The sequence below is a fragment of the Ascaphus truei genome, chromosome 7, assembly GCF_040206685.1.
Source record: "Ascaphus truei isolate aAscTru1 chromosome 7, aAscTru1.hap1, whole genome shotgun sequence".
Classification (NCBI taxonomy): Eukaryota; Metazoa; Chordata; class Amphibia; order Anura; family Ascaphidae; genus Ascaphus; species Ascaphus truei.
In genome coordinates, this window is record NC_134489.1 from 47848856 (window position 1) to 47875054 (window position 26199).

General features: G+C 44.0%; 1 protein-coding gene across 2 annotated transcripts; it reads right to left on the bottom strand.

Moving 5' to 3' along the window:
- Positions 1–1814: 1814 nt before the first annotated feature.
- LOC142499227 (galectin-4-like) lies at positions 1815–23975 on the bottom strand. 2 transcript variants are annotated; one of them, XM_075608285.1, is made up of 10 exons: positions 23820–23975; positions 15492–15580; positions 14238–14445; positions 13757–13897; positions 11215–11250; positions 11048–11089; positions 7191–7217; positions 3718–3806; positions 2358–2523; positions 1815–2056 (listed from the first exon to the last, which is right to left on the bottom strand). In XM_075608285.1, the coding sequence occupies exons 1-10, from the start codon at positions 23862–23864 to the stop codon at positions 1910–1912; spliced, it is 990 nt and encodes a 329-aa protein (XP_075464400.1). In that variant the 5' UTR covers positions 23865–23975; the 3' UTR covers positions 1815–1909. The 2 variants fall into 2 exon arrangements, with proteins under 2 accessions (XP_075464400.1, XP_075464402.1); XM_075608287.1 differs by lacking the exon at positions 23820–23975 and adding an exon at positions 19021–19080.
- Positions 23976–26199: the final 2224 nt, after the last annotated feature.

Sequence of the window (26199 nt, forward strand, 5' to 3'; positions counted from 1 at the left end):
CAAAAGAACTATTAATCCTAAGGACAGTACAAAGGACTCAGGGCATCCCATAAGGTTGGAGGAAAGTAGATTTCACCAGCAACAAAAGGAGGGGTTCTTTACAGTAAGGGCTGTTAAAATGTGGAATTCATTACCCATGGAGATTGTGATGGCAGATACAGGAGATATCTTAAAAAAAAGGTTGGACAAGTTTTTAAAAAGGAAAGGTATACAGGGATATACCAAAAAAATAAACATGGGAAGGATGTTGATCCAGGGAGTATTCCTATTGTCGATATTTAGAGTCATGAAGGAATTTATTTTCCCCTTATAAGATATCATTAGATGATATTTCACTGGGGTTTTTTTGTTTGCCTTCCTCTGGATCAATATGCTGTAATTATAAATATAGGATAAAGTATCTGTTGTCTAAATTTAGCATAGGTTGAAATTGATGGACGTATATCTTTTTCAACCTCATCTACTATTTAACAATATAAAATGGTGTTGCATTGTCATGCCTCATGACGTCGCGGTGCAATGATAATGGAGTGCAGGAAGACATCGCGAAGGAGAAGGTAAGAGGCCCGGTACATTTTTCCTGCACCAAGGCTCGAAATATTACCAGCTGGCCCTGTCCATATAGATATCAGCAAGGCAAAAGTGATGTTCAATAAATGCACAAAAATCTAAATAGATGGAATAGAATTAGAAGAGGTTGAAAAGGATGTCTACCTTCGTCAGCAGATATCAGTGAACAGGAGCCTTATGATTTAAATAAGTAGGAGAATGAAGATGGAAGAGAGGGAATTTCCCTCAAGAGAAAAGTGTATGATCAGTGTAGGCTGCCCATATTCACACATAGCTGTTAAATTTGTACCCTAAATTTGATGATAATTCAGTCAACGCAAAGTATTGAGAGATGTTTCCTCCGAAAAGAAAATAATTGAATGTGTTCAGAAGGAAAACAAAAGGCTAACATCATGACAATAGTGAAGAAATTAATATGGCAGTGGGTTGCTAATATCGCAAGAAAAAATGACCATTGCTGGATGAAGATAGGACTAACTAGGTTCCAAGGGGTATCAAAAGACTTTGACAAGATCAAAAGTAAAGTGGTAGAACTAAATTAGGAAAGTTGTTGGAGCATTGTAGCGAAGAGTCTCTCAACCACAACTGCAGTTCCTTGGATGATCATTGAGAAGAACTTCATGCAGCAGTAGATTGTCAAGGGCTGAAGTGGATATAAATAAACAGGGCTTGATAAATGCACTTGCCCACTCGCCTGGCGAGAGTGCATTTTACACGCTGTCGAGTCTTACCGGCTGCAGGGTGGTACGGCGTCTCCTGGCATTCTCCTGCCTCTCTCCCTCAATCTCCCGTGTCTCCCATGTAACTCGTGTGAACATGGCTTTACAGCGTCAAACGATGCTGTGTTTGCAAAGACAACGGGATGCTACATGACATCACGACATCATGTAACGTCCCATTGTCGTGAAAACATAGTGTCATTTTACACCGCGCAGTCATGTTCACACGAGTTGCAGGGGGAGACACAGGAGTTTGAGGAGGAGATGCAGAAGAATGCCGGGAGACACCGCACCCCGACACCAGTAAGACTCGACAGTGGGTAAAGTGATGGGGGTAAGAGAGGGAGGGGGTTACAGTACGATAAAAAAAACTAAATTGGGGGTGGGGAGCGCCAAGTGCCTTTTTTTTCTAGCGAGTGTTTTTTTTTTTTTTATATATATATAATTTGTCGAACCCTGTCAATACATATATATTTATATATGTGTGTGTGTGTATGCACATATGGAGTAATGCAGACCACATCATCACATCAGTTGCTCTTTATTCTTTTGCCTTTGGCACAGAGTTGCTGCCTCTGAGCTGGGATGCAGACTTTAGGGGAGTGGGCTGGGAGAGGTATTCAAAATTGTACGTAAGACAAAACAACATCTCCACCAATCTCTAGCCCGTCAATCATCTGGAAGGCCTGCATTCTGTGAGCGAAGTCGCACAGGTTCTGCCCGTTCACGTACACCTTGAAGCGGTAGTTTCCACAGCGGATGGAGAGCTGAGAGGGGACAGGAGAGGAAGAGAGGAGAGGGAGGAAAATATCTGTTAACTGCAGTCTTACACGACAAATAAGTCATAACAATTAGAAGATTCTCCAGCCTGTGAGTGTGTGTGGCACACAGTGTGTGTACCAGAGAGAGAGAGTGATTGTAAAAAAAGGAATGTGTGAGAAATAGCATGGGAATGGGAGAGGTGAGTGTGTGTGTGTGTATGTGTGTATGTGTGTGTGTGTCTGTGTAAGAGAGAGCTCAGTGACTCCTGTAAATGAAACATCTCATCTGTGCTTGTCTGATACACACATCAAAATATTGGCCAGGTATGAATGCGTTGTAGGGCATGTCTCTCTCCTCAGGACCCCAGGATCCTCCCAGGAAACTGTTCCTCACTACGCAGGCCTCGGTCAGACGGGGGTTAAAGTGAAACGCAATATCATTGGATGACTGCACCTTAAAATTCATATGGAAACTGAGAAGGGGGAGACAGTGAGAGATCAGAAGTGAGATACAGTACATACAGCATATACAACATTACAGGCATACCCCGGTTTAAGGACACTCACTTTAAGTACACTCGCGAGTAAGTACATCTCGCTCAATAGGTAAACGGCAGCTCGCGCATGCGCCTGTCATCACGTCCTGAACAGCAATACCGGCTCCCTACCTGTACCAAAGCTGTGCGCAAGCGGGGAGACTATAGAGCCTGTTACAAATGCGTTATTTACATAAGTTATGCACGTATATGACGATTGCAGTACAGAACATGCATCGATAAGTGGGAAAAAGGTAGTGCTTCACTTTAAGTACATTTTCGCTTTACATACATGCTCCGGTCCCATTGCGTACGTTAATGCGGGGTATGCCTGTATTTACCACGTGCAATCTGCTTTTTAGGAAAACAATAAAATGTAAAATGCAGGGGAATACAAATAGCAGCTCGTGCATCTGTGTTGTATGTGAAAATATGATTGAAACTATGCTTTAAAAAATATGAGTGTCAGATACTTTCTGTGGAGTAGTTTCAAATAGGGTATCCTCAAGACAGATTTCCTTTCTTAGCAGTTCCAATGTTTATTCTTCTGAGACAAAAGCTTCATACAGTACAGACATAGAATTTGATTGTGAAGCAGAGAACCTACAGCATGCTGCAGTTGCTACAGTAAGTGGTAACAGTTCTGAAATATTTTCATGCTGGCTTGTTATACGCCTTTTCTGACTGCTCGCCACATGCCCTTACTCGATCATTAATGTTAGAACAATGTTTCTTTACATTTTTATTTTATTATCAATCTTTGCTCTTATGTACAAAGCTCCCTTGTTCTTTTACTGATGAACTACCTTCTAGGATTAACCTTGTTCCTAATCTCAAAAGATGATCTTTATCACATTCTGTTGCTAATTAACTATTTCCAGCTCATCTTCCATTCCAAACCCCACGTTGAAACTATTAAACTCAGCAAATCTTAGAAATACCACGTTTTATACAAAATGGAAATTAATAAAACAAGATCAAGTCTGGTTCATATATAATCTTATCTTCAGCATACAGAGCAGTGCGCCTACATGCGTAGTACATAGTGGCGTGTGCATTTGTATTGTATACCGAGTATAGAACTGTGTATAATATACACACTGCTCTGTATGTGTTATGAGAGTCTCTCACCTCTGTGCTCCCTCTGGGATTAACCCTCTCACCACCACTGTCCTTTTAGATGACAATCCACCATAAATGTTCCCATAGTAAGGAACCCCCTGTGAGACAGGAATACAGGAGCAGGGATAAGTCAGGGGACACAGTGAGAAGTGAGATAAACAAAGGGGCAGACAGAGTAAGGCTGCGAACCTGCTGCGGCCGGCGGGGCGCGCGGCCGCGAACCACCAGACCCTTGCTTGAGTGGTCCCTGCCCCCACTACGTACTGTGACGCGTCAGCCAGCCGATGCTGCAAGAATCTGGTGAATTTCGGCGTTGACGCGTCACGTGGTACGCGAGTCAGCCAATGGGGAGGAGGGGAGGGAAGGAGCTAGGTAGGAGGCGCCTTGGGCAGGGAGCAGGGAAGGAGCTGCGTGTTGTTAAAGTGTGTGTGTGTGTGTGTGTGTATGTGTGTATGTGTGTATGTGTGTATGTGTGTGTGTGTGTATATGTATGTGTGTGGGGGGGTGGACGGCCCCACGATCAGAGCCCGCCCCCCTCCCTCCCACTCCCGCCCCCCTCCCTCTCCGGTTCCCGGCTCCCTACAGACCGCATATCGTGGTCTGTGTCTGTCAGCGCCCCGCCTGTCTGCAGTCGGGCGCACTGACTGAGGGAGTGGGGCCTTAGGCTAAGGCCCCGCTCCCTCAGTCAGCGCGCCTGCACTGCAGACAGGCGGGGCGCTGACAGACACAGACCGCGATATGCGGTCTGTAGGGAGCCGGGAGCCGGAGAGGGAGGGGGAGGGGGGCGGGAGTGGGAGGGAGGGGGGCCGTCCACCCCCCCCACACACATACATATACACACACACACACATACACACATACACACATACACACATACACACACACACACTTTAATAACACGCAGCTCCTTCCCTGCTCCCCGCCCAAGGCGCCTCCCACCTAGCTCCTTCCCTCCCCTCCTCCCCATTGGCTGACTCGCGTACCACGTGACGCGTCACAGTACGTAGTCAGACCTGTCGGAAGGAGGCAGCAGGGGCAGGGAGCACTCGGGCAAGGGTCTGGTGGTTCGCGGCCGCGCGCCCCGCCGGCCGCAGCAGGTTCGCAGCCTAAGATGGGCAAACTTGGTGAAAGAGACAGAGGGGGGCACTGGGAGAAAGAGAAAGAAGGGAGCACCGGGTGAACGAGAAAGAGGGGAGCACTGGGTGAAAGAGAAAGAGGGGAGCACTGGGTGAAAGAGAAAGAGGGGAGCACCGGGTGAACGAGAAAGAGGGGAGCACTGGGTGAAAGAGAAAGAGGGGAGCACTGGGTGAAAGAGAAAGAGGGGAGCACCGGGTGAACGAGAAAGAGGGGAGCACTGGGTGAAAGAGAAAGAGGGGAGCACTGGGTGAAAGAGAAAGAGGGGAGCACCGGGTGAACGAGAAAGAGGGGAGCACTGGGTGAAAGAGGGGAGCACTGGGTGAAAGAGAAAGAGGGGAGCACCGGGTGAAAGAGAAAGAGGGGAGCACTGGGTGAAAGAGAAAGAGAGGAGCACTGGGTGAAAGAGAAAGAGGGGAGCACTGGGTGAAAGAGAAAGAGGGGAGCACCGGGTGAAAGAGAAAGAGGGGAGCACCGGGAGAAAGAGAAAGAGGGGAGCACTGGGTGAAAGAGAAAGAGGGGAGCACCGGGAGAAAGAGAAAGAGGGGAGCACTGGGTGAAAGAGAAAGAGGGGAGCACTGGGAGAAAGAGAAAGAGGGGAGCACTGGGAGAAAGAGAAAGAGGGGAGCACTGGGTGAAAGAGAAAGAGGGGAGCACCGGGTGAAAGAGAAAGAGGGGAGCACTGGGTCAAAGAGAAAGAGGGGAGCACCGGGTGAACGAGAAAGAGGGGAGCACTGGGTGAAAGAGAAAGAGGGGAGCACTGGGTGAAAGAGAAAGAGGGGAGCACTGGGTGAAAGAGAAAGAGGGGAGCACCGGGTGAAAGAGAAAGAGGGGAGCACCGGGTGAAAGAGAAAGAGGGGAGCACCGGGTGAAAGAGAAAGAGGGGAGCACCGGGTGAAAGAGAAAGAGGGGAGCACTGGGTGAAAGAGAAAGAGGGGAGCACCGGGTAAAAGAGAAAGAGGGGAGCACCGGGTGAAAGAGAAAGAGGGGAGCACCGGGAGAAAGAGGGGAGCACCGGGTGAAAGAGAAAGAGGGGAGCACTGGGTGAAAGAGAAAGAGGGGAGCACCGGGAGAAAGAGAAAGAGGGGAGCACTGGGTGAAAGAGAAAGAGGGGAGCACTGGGAGAAAGAGAAAGAGGGGAGCACCGGGTGAAAGAGAAAGAGGGGAGCACTGGGTGAAAGAGAAAGAGGGGAGCACCGGGTGAAAGAAAAAGAGGGGAGCACCGGGTGAAAGAAAAAGAGGGGAGCACCGGGTGAAAGAGAAAGAGGGGAGCACTGGGTGAAAGAGACAAAGAGGGGAACCAGGTGGAAGACAGAGAGAGGGGCACTAATACAGGCACAGAGAGAGACAGACATATGAGCACAGAGAGAGTGAATACCATATGGTGAAACAGACAGAGGGGCAAAGAGACAGACTGAGTGCCATGGTGAAATAGAGCGTGGCGCAGAGAGAGAGAGCAAGACAGAGACGGGCATAGAGGCGCCGAGAGAAAGACACACAAAGGGGCGCAGAGAAAGAGGGAGAGAGACACACACAGAGGGGCTCAGAAAAAGAGGGAGAGAGACACACACAGAGGGGCTAAGAAAAAGAGGGAGAGAGACACACAAAGTGGGGCTCAGAGAGAAAAACACACAGGGTCTGAGAAAGAGACACAGAGGGTCTGAGCGAGAGACACAGAGGCTCAGAGAGAGAGAGACACAAAGAGGCTCAGAGAGAGAGATACACGGAGGCTCAGAGAGAGAGAGAGACAGAGAGGCTCAGAGAGAGAGACTGTCACAGAGGGAAGCAGAGAGAGAGCGTGAGAGAGGGGAGCAGAGAGGGAGAGCAAGACAGAAGGATGCAGAGAGAGTGAGACAGAAAGGTCCAGAGAGAGCATGAGACAGAGGGGTGCAGAGACAGAGAGCCTGAGATAGAGGGATACCAAAAGAGAGCATGAGACAGAGGGGTATAGAGAGAGAGCATGAGTCAGGGGGCACAGAGAAAAAGAGCCTGGGATACAGGGGTACAAAGAGAGACCATGAGATAGAGGGGCACAGAGACAGAGCGCAAGAGAGAGGGGCAGCAAGAGAGGGACAGTAGCACAGAGAGAGACATGAGAGAGAGAGAGAGAGAGAGAGAGAGACATGAGAGAGAGAGAGAGAGAGAGAGAGAGAGACATGAGAGAGAGAGACATGAGAGAGAGAGAGAGAGAGAGAGAGAGAGAGAGAGAGAGAGAGAGAGAGAGAGAGAGAGAGAGAGAGAGACATACACATGGGGCACAGAGAAAGAGGCAGACAGGGTTTCAGAGAGAGAGACAGAGAGAGGGGCACTGGGTGAGAGACATACACAAGCAGCCTGTCTCCACTCACCGGATTGTACATAGGTTGTCCCATAACCTGCATCAGGAAACCAAATTAGAAACTAATTAGATAATTATTCTGAGCAAGGATTTCTGGGGGAAAGGGGCAGTTTTTTCATTATCCAAATGTATATATTTTTACGCATATTTTTACTGTGTTCCACACAGACACACAATTTATAGGTGTATGCAGATATACATATACAGCCAGGCACAAACATTCATACACACAAAGGTATGCATAAACACATACTGTATATACAAATCAATGCAGTTACATACATCTATATGATAAAATCAGATATTGAGAAGGGCATTACAGAGGTGTGGGGCAGTCAGTGAGAAGGGTTTAAGGCGGGAGAGATCTTTAAATACAAAAGGGATAGAGAGAAGACGTCCTTGAGCAGAACGCAAGAGTCGGGATGGTGTATAGCGAGAAATTAGAGCTGAGATTTAAGGAGAAATAGAAGAGTGTAAAGGTTTAAAAGTGAGGAGGAGAATTGAGTGTGTGATATGGGATTTCATAGGAAGTCAGGAGAGGGATTTCAGCAGGAGAGACGCTGAGACAGATTTCGAAAAGAGTAGAGTAATTCTGGCAGCAGCATTTAAGATAGATTGTAGGGGAGACACGTGAGAAGCAGGAAGGCCGGACAGAAGGAGGTTACAGTAGTCGAGACAGGAGAGAATGAGGGTCTGTGTCAGAGTTCTGCAGTCGAGCAACAGAGGAAAGGACGTATCTTGGTAATATTACGGAGGAAAAAACAACAGTGTTTTTGCTACCTTTTGAATGTGAGAAGAGAATGTGAGAGAGCAGTCGAGAGAGCAGTGAGAGAGCAGTCGAGTGTGACCCCTAGGCAGCGTGCTTGGGCTACTGGGTGAATGATCGTAGTTCCAACAGTGGAAGGAGGTAGTAGGGCCAGGTTTGGGAGGAAGTATGAGGAGCTCTGTTTTTGCCATGTTAAGTTTAAGTCAACGGAGATTTGCTTGCAGGGAGCTGGTTTAATTTACAAGCCAGGAACAGTGGAGCAGTAAACTATTGAACCAGCAGTGCTTATTCCTGGGAAAACCTTTGATGCGACGCATGTCGACGCGCACCCGGAAGCGGAAGTACATCATCGGCAGGTCCACAAGGACCCAGTTCCAGCGTACAGTGTGGCTACGACATCTACAGCCCCTGCTACAGCATTCTCTTGCACAAATTCTTGCGACCATTGTAAGTTGCATTTTATACTGTCCCACCAATAAACCTTATTTTACAGTATTATGCTATGGAGCCCGTGCTTTCTATTTTTGTTTTATATATATCTATATCTATATCTATATATATATATATATATATATATATATATATATTCACATCCATACGTGAGCACAGGCAGAAAACACAGGTGGAAAACTTTCTTCTTGAAGCACAGTGAAATATTGTCTAGTTTCTTCCAAATTCGCTCCATCCCATCTTCATTCTCCTATTTATTTCATTCAAAAGGTTCCCATCCATTGTTATTTGCCGACCAAGGTAGACAGTCTTCAACTTTTAGTTCTATTTCATTTATTTGAATCTTTGCAGACCTGGCACATTTGTTGAACATCACTTTGGTCTTGCTAAGATTCATACGGAGACCCACATTCTTAATTGTTTCAGCAAGTTCTCCAATTTGTTGCTGGAGTTCTTCTGGACTTGAAGCAAAAATAACGTCATCTGCAAATCGCAGGCGACTCAAATATTCACAGTTGATTTTGATTCCCGTTTTCCCCCAATCTGATGTCTTGATCAAATCTTCAAGTGTTGCTGGGAAAAGCTTTGGTGACATGGTGTCTTAGGCTGCACTCACTTGCTGATCCTTATCTTGCTTGTATCTTCATGTAATCTAATGGTTGATGTGGCATTCTCATAAAATGTTCATTATAATATCAAAGTACGCTTCTTCAACATTTTGTCTTCTTAATGCATCTAGGGCCGCTGAGGTGTAGACAGAATGCAATGCTTTTCATAATCTAAGAATCCTTGAATGTACTCCATTGTTTGCATCCACTGTAAGAATCCAGCTTGTTCTCTTGGCTGGGCAAAATCCAGGGTCTCTTGCAGCTGATAAGGGAGTATCCTCAAAAAAATCTTGGAAGTGATTGGAAGAAGACTGATTGGTCTATAGTTCTCGAGCTCTTCTTTGTCTCCTTTCTTGTGGATAACTATGGCATTACTCCATTGCTCAAAAATGTTCCTGTTCTTCAAGCAGTGTGTAAAGAGTTTTGCAAGGATTCGTTCTACTTCTTCCCCAGCCTCTTTCAAGATTTCAATTGTAATTCCATCCTGCCTGCAAGCCTTCCCATTCTTTATGTATTTTATTGCTTTTGTCACTTCTTCTGGAAGGACGGGTAGTTCATCATTGGTGGTTTCTCATTTCTTGCCCTCTGCTGGACTATGCCCTGTGTTACCGGTGTTCAATTTCATGTATAAGTCGTCAACTCTCTTTATAATACAGTAAGTGTTGATCAATCGTCTTGTTTGAGTGCAATGATTTGCTTCTTCCCAGTAATAAGTCGTTGCTTTGTCTTCTGTAAGTTTGTGTTATCTTCAATAGTTTTTTTCGCCATATCATAGTTACATTTGCTTACATCTTCAGTTATACATTTGAGGATTGTCTTGCACAGCTCTGCATATTCCATTCTTATTCTTGAGTCTTGGGATTGGTTCATTTCTTGTCATCTCCTCACTTATTCTTTTTTGTCATCAGATATTTTCTTATCTTATTTTTTTACGCGCTTTCATCTGAATAAATTCTTCATAATTATTTATTAAAGTCTCCCGATGCATTTTAAGCAAGCTGAAGTGATTTTTCAGTTCTAGTTGAAATTCTCTGCTATTATTCTTGAGGTTATTGATGTTGATTGTTTTTGTCTTTTGTCAGTTTTCTTCTTTTCAACTTTGCATTCAGATGTTCTCTGCTGTGAACCAAATAGGTGATCACACCTTGTGTCCAAATGTTTAAGGACTGTGCAGTCTTCAATCATGTTTTGTCAACTGAATGACAATTCTGGTTGCTTTTTCTGATGAGCTTTCATACTCTACTATGTTGTTTCTTCATCTCTTGTTAACGACGAAGCCTACTCCACTGATTCTTCCATTATCTGTACCTCTAATATAATAGGTGTCTGCTTTTTAGCTCAATGAGACTACCATCTTTTCTTCTAACTTCACTAAGGCCAATAATATTCCATTTAATCATTTCAAGCTTGTCTTCCAGCTCTTGCAGTGCTGCTTTACTGAAGAGAGTCCGGCAATTGTAAGTAGCCAGTTTCAGGTTTGAATGACAGCCTTTGTTTAACCTCCAGGGAGTCTTAGCACCCTTTGCCTTCATGCCTCCTTCCTCAATGCTATCAGACCCATGGTCATTCCAGCATCCATAGAATGAGGGCCATTGCTTTTTGGTGTATTCCATATTTTGTGGTCGAGGCCTTACTTCCCTTGCCGGACTCATTTGCTTGTTGGCAAGTACCTTTACCACTTTAGCCGGGTATATTGTTCAATCTTTCATAGTATGGTTAAACCTACCAGCACAACAAATCTTCCCGAACACCTGTTGCCACCTTCCCGCCTCATTGAGGCACTGAACTAAGGATTTGATATATATAATACAAACATCCAAGGATATACACATACACAAGACACAAATACACACACGCGCACATGTACCTACACAAAGATAGACACATATATATACGAAAAGCAGGCACATACTCACATACATGTACTGTTGATACACCGACAAACATAAATAAAAACGCATATAAATATACATAGATCTACACCTATGTAGATACATATACACGTGAAAATGTGTATGAGTTCTCTCAACACAGGATACTCACAGGCAGGTTCCCGGATGGGTAGCTGGGAATAGGCATTACTCCCTGGGGAGAGAGAGAATAGTTATAAGAGGACCCCTGACCATCACCAAGCCTTGTCTCTTACACCTAGTTCCCAAAGACAAGGGCAAAATAAACCTCATATCCCATGTGAAGCTTCAGGTACTTACTCCTCCAGACGGGAAAGTAGGAATTGGCATCGGACCCTATAACAAAATACAACGATACAGTCAGATAAACTGTGTTGATGTCCCCACTGATCCTCCAGCCTCTGCGGAAAATCCTCTTCAAAATTGTAAAGATAACACTGGGAGTTCTGTATCATAATTCCTATTGTTTAAAACCCAAAGAAACACTGCTAAATCTGGAGGTAATTATTGTATAAGTATGACACTACACCTGATCTTGAATAATAATACAACTGCAATGCCCCGCACATATTTTAATATTTTGTATTGTACTACTTATGGACCAGTTATGTACTAGCAATATACCATAATTACTCCAGTATTGCACTAATTATACATCAGTATTATCTCTATTCTTATGTGCACACTACATTTTCAAAGTGGTAATCAATGTAAAATGTATAAATGACATGAATTAAAACATAACATTTAAGAAGTAATAAATAAAATATGTGCAACTATAAAATTAAGGGTGGAGGAAGGGAAAGATGAGGGAGGAGAGTGGAAGGCAAGTAGCCAGAGACTGTCTCAAAGTATCAGCCACAGATGAATAGGAGAGAATTAAATGTAATTTGCTCAGTGCTACAGACTATATAATTAACCAAAGATCAATGTATAGAGAATCAAATGTGATTGAAGGCTCAATTGAACTTAACTACCCACACAGCTAATCGGTATGTATCACAGGAATAGATGTCCCTGTAGATAAGATAACCAGATAAGAAATGTTTCCAATGTAGTAATCTGGTATATCTGATGGCAGACAAGAACAATAATTATCCGGAGCAACGTGAAATATAACAAAGAAGGAAGATAATACTGATAATACTGATCTACAATCTTGGGCCTAAGGGGGGGGGGGGGAATCTGGCCTAATCCAGGAGCCACAGGCACCCAGACACTACCTTCTCCCTTGGTGTCCCTGCGCCGCAGAGCTCCAACAACCCGATCGACACACAGCCCTGCCCCTGACAGCCCGCAACCCTACCGGTGTGCACCCTGCACCCATGCCAGGTCAGCCTGCAGCGCTGGCGGCATCCGGGTAGATCTGCAGCCATCCCCCCACCCCACAGACCTGAAGCTAGGGGACCTGGCTACATGTGTTATTTGTATTATTTGTTATTTATATGATTGTGTGTATTATTGCTGTGACGTGCTATGTACATTAATGGCGCTATATAAATAAAGATATATACATACTAGTTGTTAGCATTGCACACAAGCTGTATATCTCATTTACTGAGCACTTATGCTCTAATTTTGCCTTGCTCGTTTGGTTGGAGAGATTCATTCAGACTTACCATTGATCAAGGATCACTTATCATATATGTCACATTGCTCATGATGATTATTGTTCTTGTCTGTCATCAGCTACAGGTATACCAGATTACTACATTGGAGCATTTCTTATCTGGTTATCTTATCCTGAGAGACATACCTATTTGCTGTGTGGATAGTTAAGTTAAATTGAACCTTCATTCAAATTTGCTTCTATATACATTGATCTTTGATTAATTATATAGTCTGTAGCACTGAGCTAATTACATTGAATTCTCTCCTGTTTATCTGGGGCTGATACTTCGAGACAGTCTCTGGCTACTTGCCTTCCACTCTCCTCTCTCACCTTTCCCTTCCTCCACCCTTCATTTTGCAGTTCTATATATTTTACTTCTTACATATTAAATGTTTTGTTTTAATTCATGTCATTTATACATTTTACATTGGATTACCACTTTTAATATTTAGTGTGCACATAAGAATAGCGATATCTTTGGGACTTTTTCTCACCTGTTTTGTATAGTTAATTTCTTATATCTCAATTATGTGGCACCTATTCTCATTTCACTCCAATTACTAGTCCTGAGCAGTCTATCCTTTAGATATCTTAAACCCACACCAGTTTTCCAGAATTTTGTGCATCATTAAGGCAGTAGTACTGCACCAGCTATTCACTGGTTTTCCACATGTAATACAGTACATGCACCTCAGAGATGTATTTTCATTGCAGGGAGAGTTATATCGTCTGTTATACGCCCAGTAATAGTTTCACAGAGAGCACCTCACTCTCCACTTCATCACTAACTCACCCTCTCCGCTCCCTCACTTACCGTGCCTTCCCTTTTCCACTCATTCATTCCCCTCGTCTCTCTCGCTGCTCCCTCACTCACCCACCTCTTCATCCCCCCTCCTCGCAATCTCGGCTCCCTCACTGGCCCCTCCTCCTCACTCCCCACACCGTTACTCCCCCACTCTCTGCTCCCTCATCCCACCACTCTTATTCCCCCAACCCTCACTCCCCCTTCTGCCACGCACTGCTTCTTCACTCGTCGCCCCTCCACAAAACTCCATCATCACTTCCTCCTACTCTCCACTCCCTCGCTCCACCACCTTCCACTTTCCACTCCACACCCACTCCCTGCCACTCTCCACTGCTTACACCCCCCACCCCCAACCCTCCACACACACTTTCCACTCCCTCACTCCCCCTACATTCTTTATACCCCCTCCTCACTCCATCACTCACCCCTCCCATGCCACCGCCTCCTCCTCCTCCAATGATGTTTAGCGACTCAATGGTCACATCTCCCTCCACTTGTAAACTCTCCACGCGCTCCAGGGGAATCCGATGACAGAATTCATAGAATGGAGATCCGTTCACATTCACCTGGGGGAGAGTCTGGTTAGCAGCTGAGACGAGGGAGAGTGACAGGTTGTGGGAGAGGCGAGATATTGTGAAGATTATCATTAATAATTTAATAATTCAGTGTGAAAGGGTAAGGTAATGATGTTTCGGGTCAGAGGTGAAATGTCCTAATTAGTGCTCAGATCAGTGTTCAAATGCCATGGGTTCAATTTATGTGGTCAGAGGGGAAACAGCATAGGGCCAGATACTCAGTGTAACAGGTGAAAGATAACATATTTGGTTCACATAGTCAAAGGTCACACATGCTTGGTTTTTAAGTGTCAGTAGTGGAAGGTCATGTATGTCCCAATTCTCCTCTTACCTGGAAGCAGCTGCTGTTGACAATAAATACCAACTCAAAGTGCTTTCCTTTGTGGAATGGAAAACTGTCTTTCTTTTTCTCCTCTCCCCCCCAGGTACCCCCCAAGAAGCTGTTAAATATGACCCTATCCTTCCCGTCAAAGCGAGGGTTAAAGTGGAAGGCAATATCCGCTCCATCATATTGACCACATGAGAAGTTCACATTGAACCTGAGGGCAGATAGAGAAAAAAAGATTGAATGAAAGGGGTAGTAAGGGAGGAGAATAAGGGGGGAGGGTTGGAGTGAGAGGAAGGGAGAAAATTAATTAGAAGAAGGAAGGGGGAGCGAGAGGTAAAGATTGGGAAACTGCAGAGGAGATAGAGAGAGGGCTAGGAAGGAAGGGGGATGGAGAGGGTGTGAGATTTATGGGAAGAGAGTAGAAAGAAGATAAGAAAGCACCAGAAATAGAGGTAGAGTAAAGCATCGGAGGCAAATAGGGATAAGGAGATAGGAAGAGTGGGGTGTTACAGACAGGAAAGATAAGAAGATAAGTGGAAACAAAGCTGGTTAGAAAATAAAAATCCTATCTACTCAAACTTGTACTTATGGCTACATCCTAGTTATAACAACACGAAAAAGGAATTTAGAACTTACCGTCAACCACAAATGTAATCATTAGAACTAAGAGGTGACAGGTCCACTACCAACATCAAAATGGTACAGTAACAATGCAAAAATCCAAAGTTGAACCTGCACTCTACTTAAATGCAAAGATAATGTAAAAAAATAAATTGAAAGGGGGAAAAAAATCAGTTTTATGCAGTCCAAATTCTTAAAGTTTTAATACTGACACACAAAAAATGAAGAAAAGTGGTTAGTTACACAATGCTATGCATCATAACAATTTCATCAACGTGTATCAAGCTTTAGAAAGGGGCCAGGGGCCCAGAAATATTGCTGAAATTATCCTGATGTATAGGAGTGTGTGACTAACTGCTTCTCTTCGGTTTTATTTTGTGTAATTTGGGCAGCGTAAAAGTGAGGTTTCTTTCCTTTTTAGCCTTATAACAGCATTGGCAAATGTGATGGTACAGTAAATTCCTACTTTCTAGTTCTGCTAAATCCTTCACCAGTGATAGTCCACAAAAATCACATTGTAAATTGAATTCACACCATGTAGAGTTCAGCCAGGTCAGATTTAGGCACTCGCAGATTCCCTGACTGAGAAACTCTATTAGGGACAGATACATGTAAAGTATAATGTTCCCTCCTTACTTGCTAATGTGGTGGGGGATTTTCCCCTGAATATAAACGGACATCCCTTGACGGAGACCTCCATTGAAAGGGCTTGTGAATGGGATGGCCTGGGGAAGAGAGACAGATACACAGGTGATTTACAGTATACGACAAGTACATCCCAGTCCCTCCTTATGCCCAAATAACCAGGATGGTGACAGGGGCGATGGGGACATGTGTATCTCACCCCGGCAGCAAAAGTTTTTAGCATCTGCTCCAGGAAGTCTTTCAAATCAGTAGGGAAAAATATTACACAATTTTTTAATTCTTTCATTATCTCTCTCGAAAAACTCTCAATCTATGTTTCTATTCCACAAAATGATGCACATATCTATATTTGAATGTCTACAGTGTCAACAGTATCATAAGCATTTCTGAAGCATGGTGAGATGAAACTCATGACTGGGCAATTCATTTAGAGGGTTATTCCCTTTTTCGGAAAGACTGAGCAAATAGAAGAGGAGGTGGAGTATGTTTATATGTTAAGCTGGATCTAAAACCTATGGGTTTAAGAAGGGGATGATGAAAATGTTGAGACCTTGTGGATAGAAATTAGCAGTGGAGGTATAAGTACAAAGAAAATGTTTGTAGGAATATGCTATAAACCACCAAATGTCTGTGAGATTGAGAAAGCTAAAATACTTTTGCAAATGGAGAAGGCATCAAAACTAGGTCATATTTGCATAATGAGTGATTTTAATTATCCAGGCATAGATTGGGGCAATGAGATTAGCATTACAACAAAATAAAACAATTTGTTGGGGGTGCTTAAAGGCAATTACATGACCCAAATTATTGAGGAACAAACCAGGAGAGGGGCAATACTGGATTTGGTTATATCAAACAATGTAGAAGTAAGAACAAATATTCAAGTCCTGGAACATTTGAGTAACAGTGATCATAACATGGTCTCATTTGAAATAAATTATTAAAACCATATTACTTAGGTCCAACAAAGACATTAAACTTTAGAAAGGCAGATTTTAATAAATTGTGGATTAATCTACAAGGAATAAATTAGGATGATGTTTTTTCAGGGGAAAATGTAGAAGATAAATGGGCAGTCTTTAAAACAATGTTAGGAAAGCACACATCAGTTTATACCCTTGAGTAATAAATATAAAATAAATAAGTCTAAACCAATGATGCTAAATAAACAGGTAGGGGAGGTAAAGGATAAGGAGAGGCAGGCATTTCGATGCTTAAAGTCAGAAGGGACGGAGGCATCATATCAGCTATATAAGGAATGTAACAAAAGTTGCAAAAGGGCAATCAAATTAGCAAAAATTGATCATGTAAAAAGGATTGCAATAGAAAGTAAGGACAACCCTAAAAATTTCTTTAAGTACGTTGATAACAAAAAAATATAGAAAAGACAATGTAAGACCCTTTCAGTGTGATATGGGCAGGCAAATTATTGGAGATAAGGAAAAAGCAGAGGTATTAAACAAATTGTTTGCCTCTGTATTTACCAGGGAAGAATCAATTACAATAGTAGTGCCACAGGAGGAAGCCACAACCTCTATATTAACAAACAATTGGTTAACTGCGGAAGAAGTTCATAGGTGGCTTGATAAAATTAAAGTAAATAATGCACCTGGCCCCGATGGCATATATCCAAGAGTTCTTAAGGAGTTAAGTTCAGTAACTGTCAAACCCTTACATAATATATTGAAGGACTCCATTTCCACAGGCTCATTGCCACAACATTGGCGTAAAGCAGATGTGGTGCCTATGTTTAAAAAGGGAGCTAGATCACAACTGGGGAATTTCAGACCTGTAAGCCTGACATCAATAGTGGGGAAGCTACTTGAAGGTTTAGTACGGGATAATATTCAGGAATACCTCATGGAAAACAAAATTATTAATAGTTAAAAGAACAAAGGCTCAGAGCGCACCAAGGTTGAAGTAATGTGTAATGTACAATATAAAGTAAGATAAGGAGACTGTAAGTATCGGCATTAGGTCCCACCCACGGGACAGGTCCCGTGACGACATGGGTGATGCGCCTCAGACCAGGGAAGCTACACGCAGGTGCCGCACTACCAGGCAGGGGGATACCTCTGGGTTCAGGCTTAGGCCCCGCCCCTGCATCACATCCCGTGACGACACGGGTTATCCTCCACGCGCGGAGGAAACCACATGAAGGCGCCGCACTACGAGGATCACACAAGGGGTTAATTGCCAAACACAACGCTGACCCAGGATCGTCTACACCTGCGGCACACTCCGCCCCCTGACTACCGATTGGCCGCATGATTACCTACTGGGCGGTTGATTCTAATCTGCGGCAGCTGCTTGCTACTTTCTGATTGGCTACCTGGCCTTTATATGCTCAGTCAGCCCTCTGGCAAATTGGCTGAGCATAATTCCTCATTGCTGAACGTAGTGCTTACCTCAAGCATCCTGCTGCCTTGTCCTGTTGCCTTGTGCATTTTCATCCTGTCTTGTCTCTCAGTGTTTTTGACCTCGACTTGTACCTGGACCCCCGACTTCTCCAATCCTCAACCTCGGCTTGCATCTGGACCTCTACCATCTCTACCCCTGGACCCCGGTTACCCTCTATGACCATCCAACATCTCCGACCCTAGACCACAGCGAGTATCACGACTATTCTCACTTCTACAATCCTGACCCTGGCTATACAACTGTCACTCTGCAATCCAGACGCGGTCTCGGGGCTGGAGGTCGGTGTACCCTAACATCCCCACCTCGGCCTCATGGTCCCGTCTTGTTTGTGGTGAGCACCCATTACAGAGACAGAGCAGTGCCCTAAATACTCGGCCCTGCGCGCTGGGATCAGATAGTGTCTCTGCGTTATTCTGCTTCCAGGAATGCGCAATGTAGCGTAACCCGTATGCTGCTATCTAGCACGTCTCGTAGGCTTTCACAGTGTCTTTTCTCAGCACAGCCTCCAAGATACCATTGGGATATTCTTTGGCTATTCTGCAAAGAACACTCACTATGCTCTACCACAACTCGTTTCACAGACTTATCTGCTTCGTCAGGCGGTAGTTAGAAACCCCCACATCAGATTTAATACACCGTCTCTTACAACTGAATTTGATCTACCCTAATTGGTAGCAAAAGATTAAATCCACATAAAACGGTAATGATCATAATAACCCAGACATATAGGTTCAATGATCTGTAAATTAATTATGTAGGAATAAAGGAGATTGAATATTTATGAGGGTAAGATATGCCTAGAAAAAAAGAAAAAAGCAGTGCTAATCACTAACCTAGTATAAATTAATGAATTACAAATATGCAGTGATAAAAAACTTAATAGTGCTAATGGAGGAAGGTAAAGAGTCCAGCAGCCAGAGTCCAGGAGAGAGCTCCACATCCCTCCAAATGTGAGCAGAGAAGAAAATATGTCCTCTGGCGCGTTGACTCAAGTATATTCGTTTTATATTGTCCAAATGAAAAAATTAAAGGAGATAGCAGTATATCAGTAAAGGTTAATTAACACTTAAACTTCATACATTTAAATTCATGTACTTACAATTTCGTATAGCTTGTGTTGTAATTATTTTCCTATCCAGAGTATCAGAGGTTAATCTAGATAGGTTAGGTCTCCAAAATATATAGAGTTGCAATGGAAACAAAAGAGAAAAAAGATCATCGCACAATAAATTTATTACAAAAGTCTTGGTTTAGAACACTATTGCACTTACAGCCAGTATAATCAAAAACAGCATTTTTGGATAGCTTCCCAGCGTGTGGTAGTAGACTCTCCGCTTTGATGGTATTGCTTATTGCAGAGTCCACGGTCCCCTTCCATTGTGCGTCCGCTGCGCCCGTCACCTCTGATTTTCTTGATGGGAGACACTGCACCTCTCCTACACCCCTGTACCTTGCGAACGGTCAGGGGTGTCGGGAGGAGATATTTCAGCAGCAGTGTCTTCATCACTCTCGTATTCGCATACGGGTAACTGCAGGGCCAGCAGCCTCAACAGAGGGGAATCCTCACCACACGTCACAGGGAGCTACGGTGACTCTGTAAATCCAAAAATCTAACGCGTTTCGCCACTGCTTCATCAGAGATATGGCTCAGGGTGGTATGTTGTAGGTTTAAATACTGTTCCTTATCATTTGAAAGTCTTTGCAGCTGGTTAAAAAGTCCTTACAATTCTAGAATTTCAGTTGAATACTCAAAAAACACACTAGTGCCGTGAATCATTAATTATGACATCACAAACACATTGATAGGGTCAACAAAGGGGTGATGAGTCCCCGCTCTTTAACCCTTGTCTATCAGAGTGAAACCTTTACCTATATGAACAGAAACACATTTTGTTGCTAAACTGGGAATGAAAAGGGATAGAACAACAATTAAAAGAGGGCTAAAGAAATGATGCAATATCCATGTCTAAATGCAATCCTGCATGAGCTAATGTTTGGAGGGTGAAAATCCAATATGATTCCCTTAGGGAAATCCTTTGGATAAAATCACCCCCTCCAATTTTGGGTTACCTGCTCTATTCCATAGAACGAAGGGAGATCCAGAAGCAGGAAAAAACGAAGTACAGCAGTTCCAAAAAATCTGGGGCTTAGGCGCTTTTTCAAAGAGTGTTCTCTATTTGTGTTGGCTATTCCATAGAACTTAAGACAATTCGGATCACTATTGTGTTTTGTCTTGTAGTGATTGGACACACTATGGGCATTATTCAGTAAAGGTTCTTAAAAAATATCTCCAGGCCATTTAAATCGCCGTTTTTGGAGCGTTGCTATCACGGTATTCAGCAAGCATTTTGCTGCTAGCGATAGGAACGAGCCTGTGAAAAGGCCTAACCCGGCGATTCATTTCTGCTGCAGAGAGAGCTGCTCTGAGAGAGCCACCTCTGCCAGCAAAAATCTTGGCAGAAAATTATGTTTTTTAATATACATTTCATTCATAGTGTAGATGTGCAGGGGGTCTCCGGAGCTGAACCTCATTGGTTTTATGTCCGGGGACCCCTTGCTTCCCGAGATACAGGACCCGTTATGGGGTGCCAGTATCTCCTATGCATTGAAATGTCCCGGTCACGTGACGTGGGACATTTAAATGCAGAAGGATACCAGCACCCCATAACAGGGCCTGTATCTCGGGATAATAAAGTAGAGTAAAATATTTGCACCTGGATTGAAAACAGGGTGTTGTAATAAATTTAACTTTTTCAGGTTGGGCTAAAGTTGTGAGTGGCGTACCTCAAGGATCAGTACAGAGACCCCTGCTTTTTAATTTGTTTATTAATGATCTTGACGCTGGCATAGAGAACAGTCTCCATTTTTGTTGATGATATGAAATTGCATACGGCAGTAGAATCAGAGCAGGATGTAATTTCTCTCCAGAAGGACTTGGATAGACTGGAAACTTGTGCAGGTAAATTGCAGATGAGGTTTAATACTGATAAATATAAGGTTATGCATTTGGGAAACAAAAATAAACAGTCAATTTACAAATGAATATAAATTAGGGAAATCCTTGATGGAGAAGGACTTAGGAGTGCTTGTAGACATCAGGCTTAGCAATAGTGCCCAATGTCATGCATTAGCTGCAAAGGCAAACAAGATCTTATCTTGCATTAAACGGGCAATGGATGGAAGGAAAGGAAACATAATTACGCCCCTCTTTAAAGCATTAATAAGACCACACCTTGAATATGTAGTACAATTTTGGGCACCACTCGCAGAGAAGAGCCACCAAATAAAAAAAAGGGGGTGGCTAATCTGATTTATGAGGAGAGGCTAGCTAAATTTGATTTATTTACATTAGAAAAGAGGCGTCTAAGAGGGGATATGATAACTATATACAAAAATATTCGGGGCAATACAAGGAGCTTTCAAAAGGACTATTCATCCCAAGGGCAGTACAAACGATCTCTTAGGCTAAGGCCCCGGTCACGCCGCTGTAACGCGCGCCCGCGATATTGGCGGCGCGTTCAGCCGATTCCCCGGTCTGCAGCTCACTGCAGGAGGAGAGATCGGGGGGGGGGGCGTGGCGGGGGAGTGACGGGGAGTGACGTCACCCGGCAGGTTCGCCCTCATTGGCTGAACCGCCGGGGGGCGTGCCTAATCGCTCGACGCGAGTCCTGCTCTCAATTCTATTGAGAGCAGGAGCAGCTCTCGCCCGAGCGCTGCGACCCCCCCTCGCAGCGGGCCTGGCGCCATTGAGGGGAGGGCTCTCGTCCGTGCGGACGCTGTAGTAGGCAGCGGGGGCAAGGCCTTAAGGTTGGAGGAAAGGAGATTTCCCTAGCAACAAAGGAGGGGTTCTTTACAGTAAGGGCAGTTCAAATTTGGAATTCATTACCCATGGAGACTGGCAGATTAAATAGACATCTTTAAAAAAAAAGTTTGTAGAAAGGAAAGGTATACAGGGATATACCAAATAAGTAAACATGGGAAGGATGTTGATCCAGGGAGTCATCTGATTGCCAATATTTGGAGTCTGGAAGGAATTTAATTTTCCCCTTATGAGATATCATTAGATGATATTTCATGGGTTTTTTTGTTTGCCTTCCTCTGGATAAATATACTGCAAGTACAAATATAGAATACGTATCTGTCATCTACAATTAGCATAGGTCGAACTTGATGGACGTATGTATTTTTTCAACCTCATCTACAATGTAACTATGTAACAATGCATGCAGGGTGTTCTACCACAGCGGTGTGCAAACTGAGGGGCGTTCCCCCCCAGGGGGAGCGCTAGATTTTCTGGGGGGGCACGGCAGTTATAGAGGTCCCGCACTCTCCTCTCAGGCATATAAAGTAAATGAAGGGGACCGCGCGAGGCCTCTATAACACACTTACCTTCCAGAGATGCGTCGTCCTGGTAACCCGGCATCAAATGACACCGTGGGTCACGTGACATCACGCTACCATGGCGACATGATGTTATTTGACGCCTGGGACGAGCACTGGGGGGGGGGGGCGCAAAGGTGCCGAGGAGAGCATGCAAGGGTGAGCACGGGGAAATGTTTGCACACCATTAATGCTTAAAACACACAGGAAAAGTTCATGATAGAAAAATAAATCACTGCCCCATAAAGCTTATAGTGGAAGATGCAGGTTGGGAGGCAGTAGAAGATTTAGGTGCAGTGATTTTACGGTGCAAGAAAAAGTAAGCGCAAACCCAATAATATATCACAAATAAATTAATCACAAAAAAATGATATCACCAAGAGGAGATGCTGCTGGTGTGAGGAATTTCTCAATCCCTCAATAGGCAACAGGAGGAGTACACAGAGCGCAAGAACTCCTCTCGTGGGTGAATGGTAGTTCACAGGAATCAGATCAACATGTATTAAAAGAAAAGAGAAAAAATCATAGTACAATACAGTTTAATAAACAAAAAATCCTTAGAGCTGTGAGCTCCAGTACACTCACATGCTCCACGATCATAAAAGGCAGTGTAACCAACTCAGGGTTAGGAGCGACGCCGATAATACAGCAAATACAGCTACACAGCTACAAAGATCATCGCGCTGACGCTGACGCTGACTCCGTAGCCTGCCACCTCCCAAACCATTGGAGGAGAGCCGAGGAAGTCCTGTGACATCAGACGCTGTTCGGATGCGGAAGAGACTGATCCTACCCAGAGGATTCGTGTGTAGCTGTATTTGCTGTATTACCGGCGTCGCTCCTAACCCTGAGTTGGTTACACTGCCTTTTATGATCGTGGAGCATGTGAGTGTACTGGAGCTCACTGCTCTAAGGATTTTTTGTTTATTAAACTGTATTGTACTATGATTTTTTCTCTTTTCTTTTAATACATGTTGATCTGATTCCTGTGAACTACCATTCACCCACGAGAGGAGTTCTTGCGCTCTGTGTTCTCCTCCTGCAGTGATTTTAGTGCTAGAAGAAATTGGATATATTTTAACATGATATGTTATAGATTAAGAATACATTTGATACACTTACGGTGCATAACACTTTGTTAAATAAAATATAATGTTGTACTTAAAATTAAGAAGAAAAATGTAGTAGGATGGGGATTCACAGAGACGGGAGAATATGCAAACGTTTGAAGATAAAACGTTTGAAGCTAAGCCCCGCTACTGAAGTATTGCAAGTACAGTCAAAAAATTCAAAAATGCAAACGATTGTTTGCTCTTATAGAACCATGTTCAAAGCTGGTAACATTTCATGAAGAGTGATGGTTTTTATTATTTCTTGGAACCCCGCGCTTTAATGGGACAGAGCAGCAAAATAAACAGAGGATATGGAAAAGTGCAAAGGGAATGTGAGAAGTGCTGAGTGCTATACAGAGGGGGAAATAATGTGTTATAGAGAGGGAGAAGCTGCTTTAGTACTTACCGGGTTATAGACAGGCTGGTAGCCAGGGGCTGGAATGAAAGCCATATCTGTGTGTCCGTCTGCTGGTCAGAATGTGACTGAGTGCAATACAGAGGGAGTGTCCCTTAAATACAGACAAGTGGAGCTGGCAGCAAACACCTTGCTCACCTTTCAACATTGGACTCCGGTCTTTCTTTAAATACCTTCCTCCTGGTATATGCGACAACTTTGCAACATTGTGTGTATATTTTGTATAGACCAGCCATGTACACAGCTCTTAACATGACATTAGCAAACCAAGAACTATCATACAATACAGGGATCAGTGCCGCAAACACGAAAGGAAACTTTGGGGATAAGTTCTCAGTCTCAAAGAGTTTATAATGTAATACTGCAAATAAAATACCACTTCTGGGGACATTCGCATGTCTCAAGAAATGTATGCAATCCTGCTTTTGACCATTATCTCTTAGCATACAATGATTCCACTACAGCCAAGGATTCTGGGTAATGACATGCAAATGAGCACTCACTGTGTGTAACTCTTTGCTTTTTGTGCATTTTTTTTTTTTTTTTTTTAACATTTTTATTAGGAAACAGGCAAGTTTACAGGCAAATTTCACATCACAGTATCCTAATACACTTTGATTTTCAAATTTTCCATGTTGGAGGGGCCTCTGGGTCACCGGGTGACCAGGGGAGTGAGAGGTCTGAAAAAGAGAGGGGGGGAGGGGTGAGTATGGGGATGGGGGGGGGGGGCCTCCCCTGTGCCGCCCCTGTGCCGCTGACCCTGGCGTCCTTCAGGTTGTGGCCTGAGTGGTCATAGTTTCTCCTATCGGATTCTCTCGGGTTTCAGCGAGTCTCCCAGGGCTCCCAGATTTTGTAATGACTTGTAGTCTTGCGTTTGAGAAACGCCGTCAGACGTTCCATCAGCATTACGTCGTCTATTCTTCTCTTAACCGCCTGAATGGAGGGGGGAGAGATCTTTTTCCAGGAGAATGCCACAGCACACCTAGCCGCGGTAAGGATGGAGGAGATTAATTTTCCTACCGGGCAGTCAATTTCCTCTATTGGCCTGCCCAGGAGGAAGGTCAGTGGATCTAGGGCTAATGTGAGGCTAGTTACCTCTTGGATTAAAGTTTGGATAGAAAGCCAAAATTTTGGGATTTTTGGGCATGACCACCAAATGTGGGCCATGTCTCCTCTCTGTCCACAGCCTCTCCAACATAGATCTGAGGCCAGGGGGTAGATTTGCTTCAATCTAACTGGGGTAAGATACCAGTGGAACATGATTTTGTAAATATTCTCTTTTGTTGTGGTACAGATGGAAGTTCCTGAAGCAGCGTCCCATATATCCTCCCAGTCTTCTCTATCTATGTCTATACTTAATTCCGCCGCCCACTTGGACATGTAGACGTGAGTGGAAGGGCCTGCTGTTCTCTCCATACCAGCGTATATGTTAGAGATCAATGCTGTTTGATGTGTACTAGTTCGGCAGAGTCTCTCAAAGTTGGTGAGGGGAGGATATTCAAATTTTGGGGACAATTTTTGGAGAAAATGTCTAATTTGGAGATACTTAAATGGGCTCAGATCTGGGGCCTCGTGTCTTGTTCGTAATTCTTGGAAGTTCAGCAGCCTTCCATCGCTCAGTAGGTCGGCAACCACCCTAACCCCCTTCAGACGGAAGTAGTCGAACTGTTTTGGTTCACATCCTGGGGGGAAATGGGGATTGTTGTGGATCGGAGTAAGCAGCGAGCCTGGAGCAGTTAGTTTAAACTTTGATCTGCATTTCCGCCAAACTTCCCAGGTGTGTCTGGTGGCACCAAGGTCGAACCTACGGGGTGGTTTATCCCCCTTGTCTATGCACCAAAGGAGGGCCTGCAGAGAAGGCGTTTTTATGTAGTGGGATTCAATATCTCGCCAGCAATAGAGACCCGGGTCTGCGTTCCACACTACGGCTTGCCTCAACTGGGCCGCTAAATAGTACTTTGTGATATCTGGGACACCTAGGCCCCCTCTTCCTCTTGACGTCAGGAGGACCGATCTGGCCACCCTGGGCCTTTTGCCCTTCCAGATGAAGTTAAACAATTTATTCTGGATGTTCTTAAGTTCAGGGCTGGGAACATGGATCGGGAGTGTCTGGAAATAGTATAGCAATCTGGAAAGTATATTCATTTTTACCGAGATCATCCTTCCGATCCATGAGATCTGGTAGTCTTCCCATTTGTCCAGATCTTTTTTGATTTTTCCGAATAGGGCCGGGTAATTATATTTGTACAGTGATTGGTAGTTGCCTGATACATTCACTCCCAGGTATTTAATGTATGAGGAACTCCATCTATAATTAAAGTTCAGTTTCAGTAAATTTACTTCCGACTCTGGTACATTTAAGTGTAGGGCT

What these genes read in the sequence shown, in the direction of transcription:
- LOC142499227 (XM_075608285.1), bottom strand. Translation starts at nt 23,864, where the DNA reads ATGGCTTTCATTCCAGCCCCTGGCTACCAGCCTGTCTATAACCCG. An exon ending in ACCAGCCTGTCTATAACCCG is followed by an intron (nt 15,581 to 23,819) that starts GTAAGTACTAAA and finishes TCTCTTCCCCAG; the next exon opens with GCCATCCCATTCACAAGCCC. An exon ending in ATCCCAGAGGGAGCACAGAG is followed by an intron (nt 2,524 to 3,717) that starts GTGAGAGACTCT and finishes CCCCCTTCTCAG; the next exon opens with TTTCCATATGAATTTTAAGG.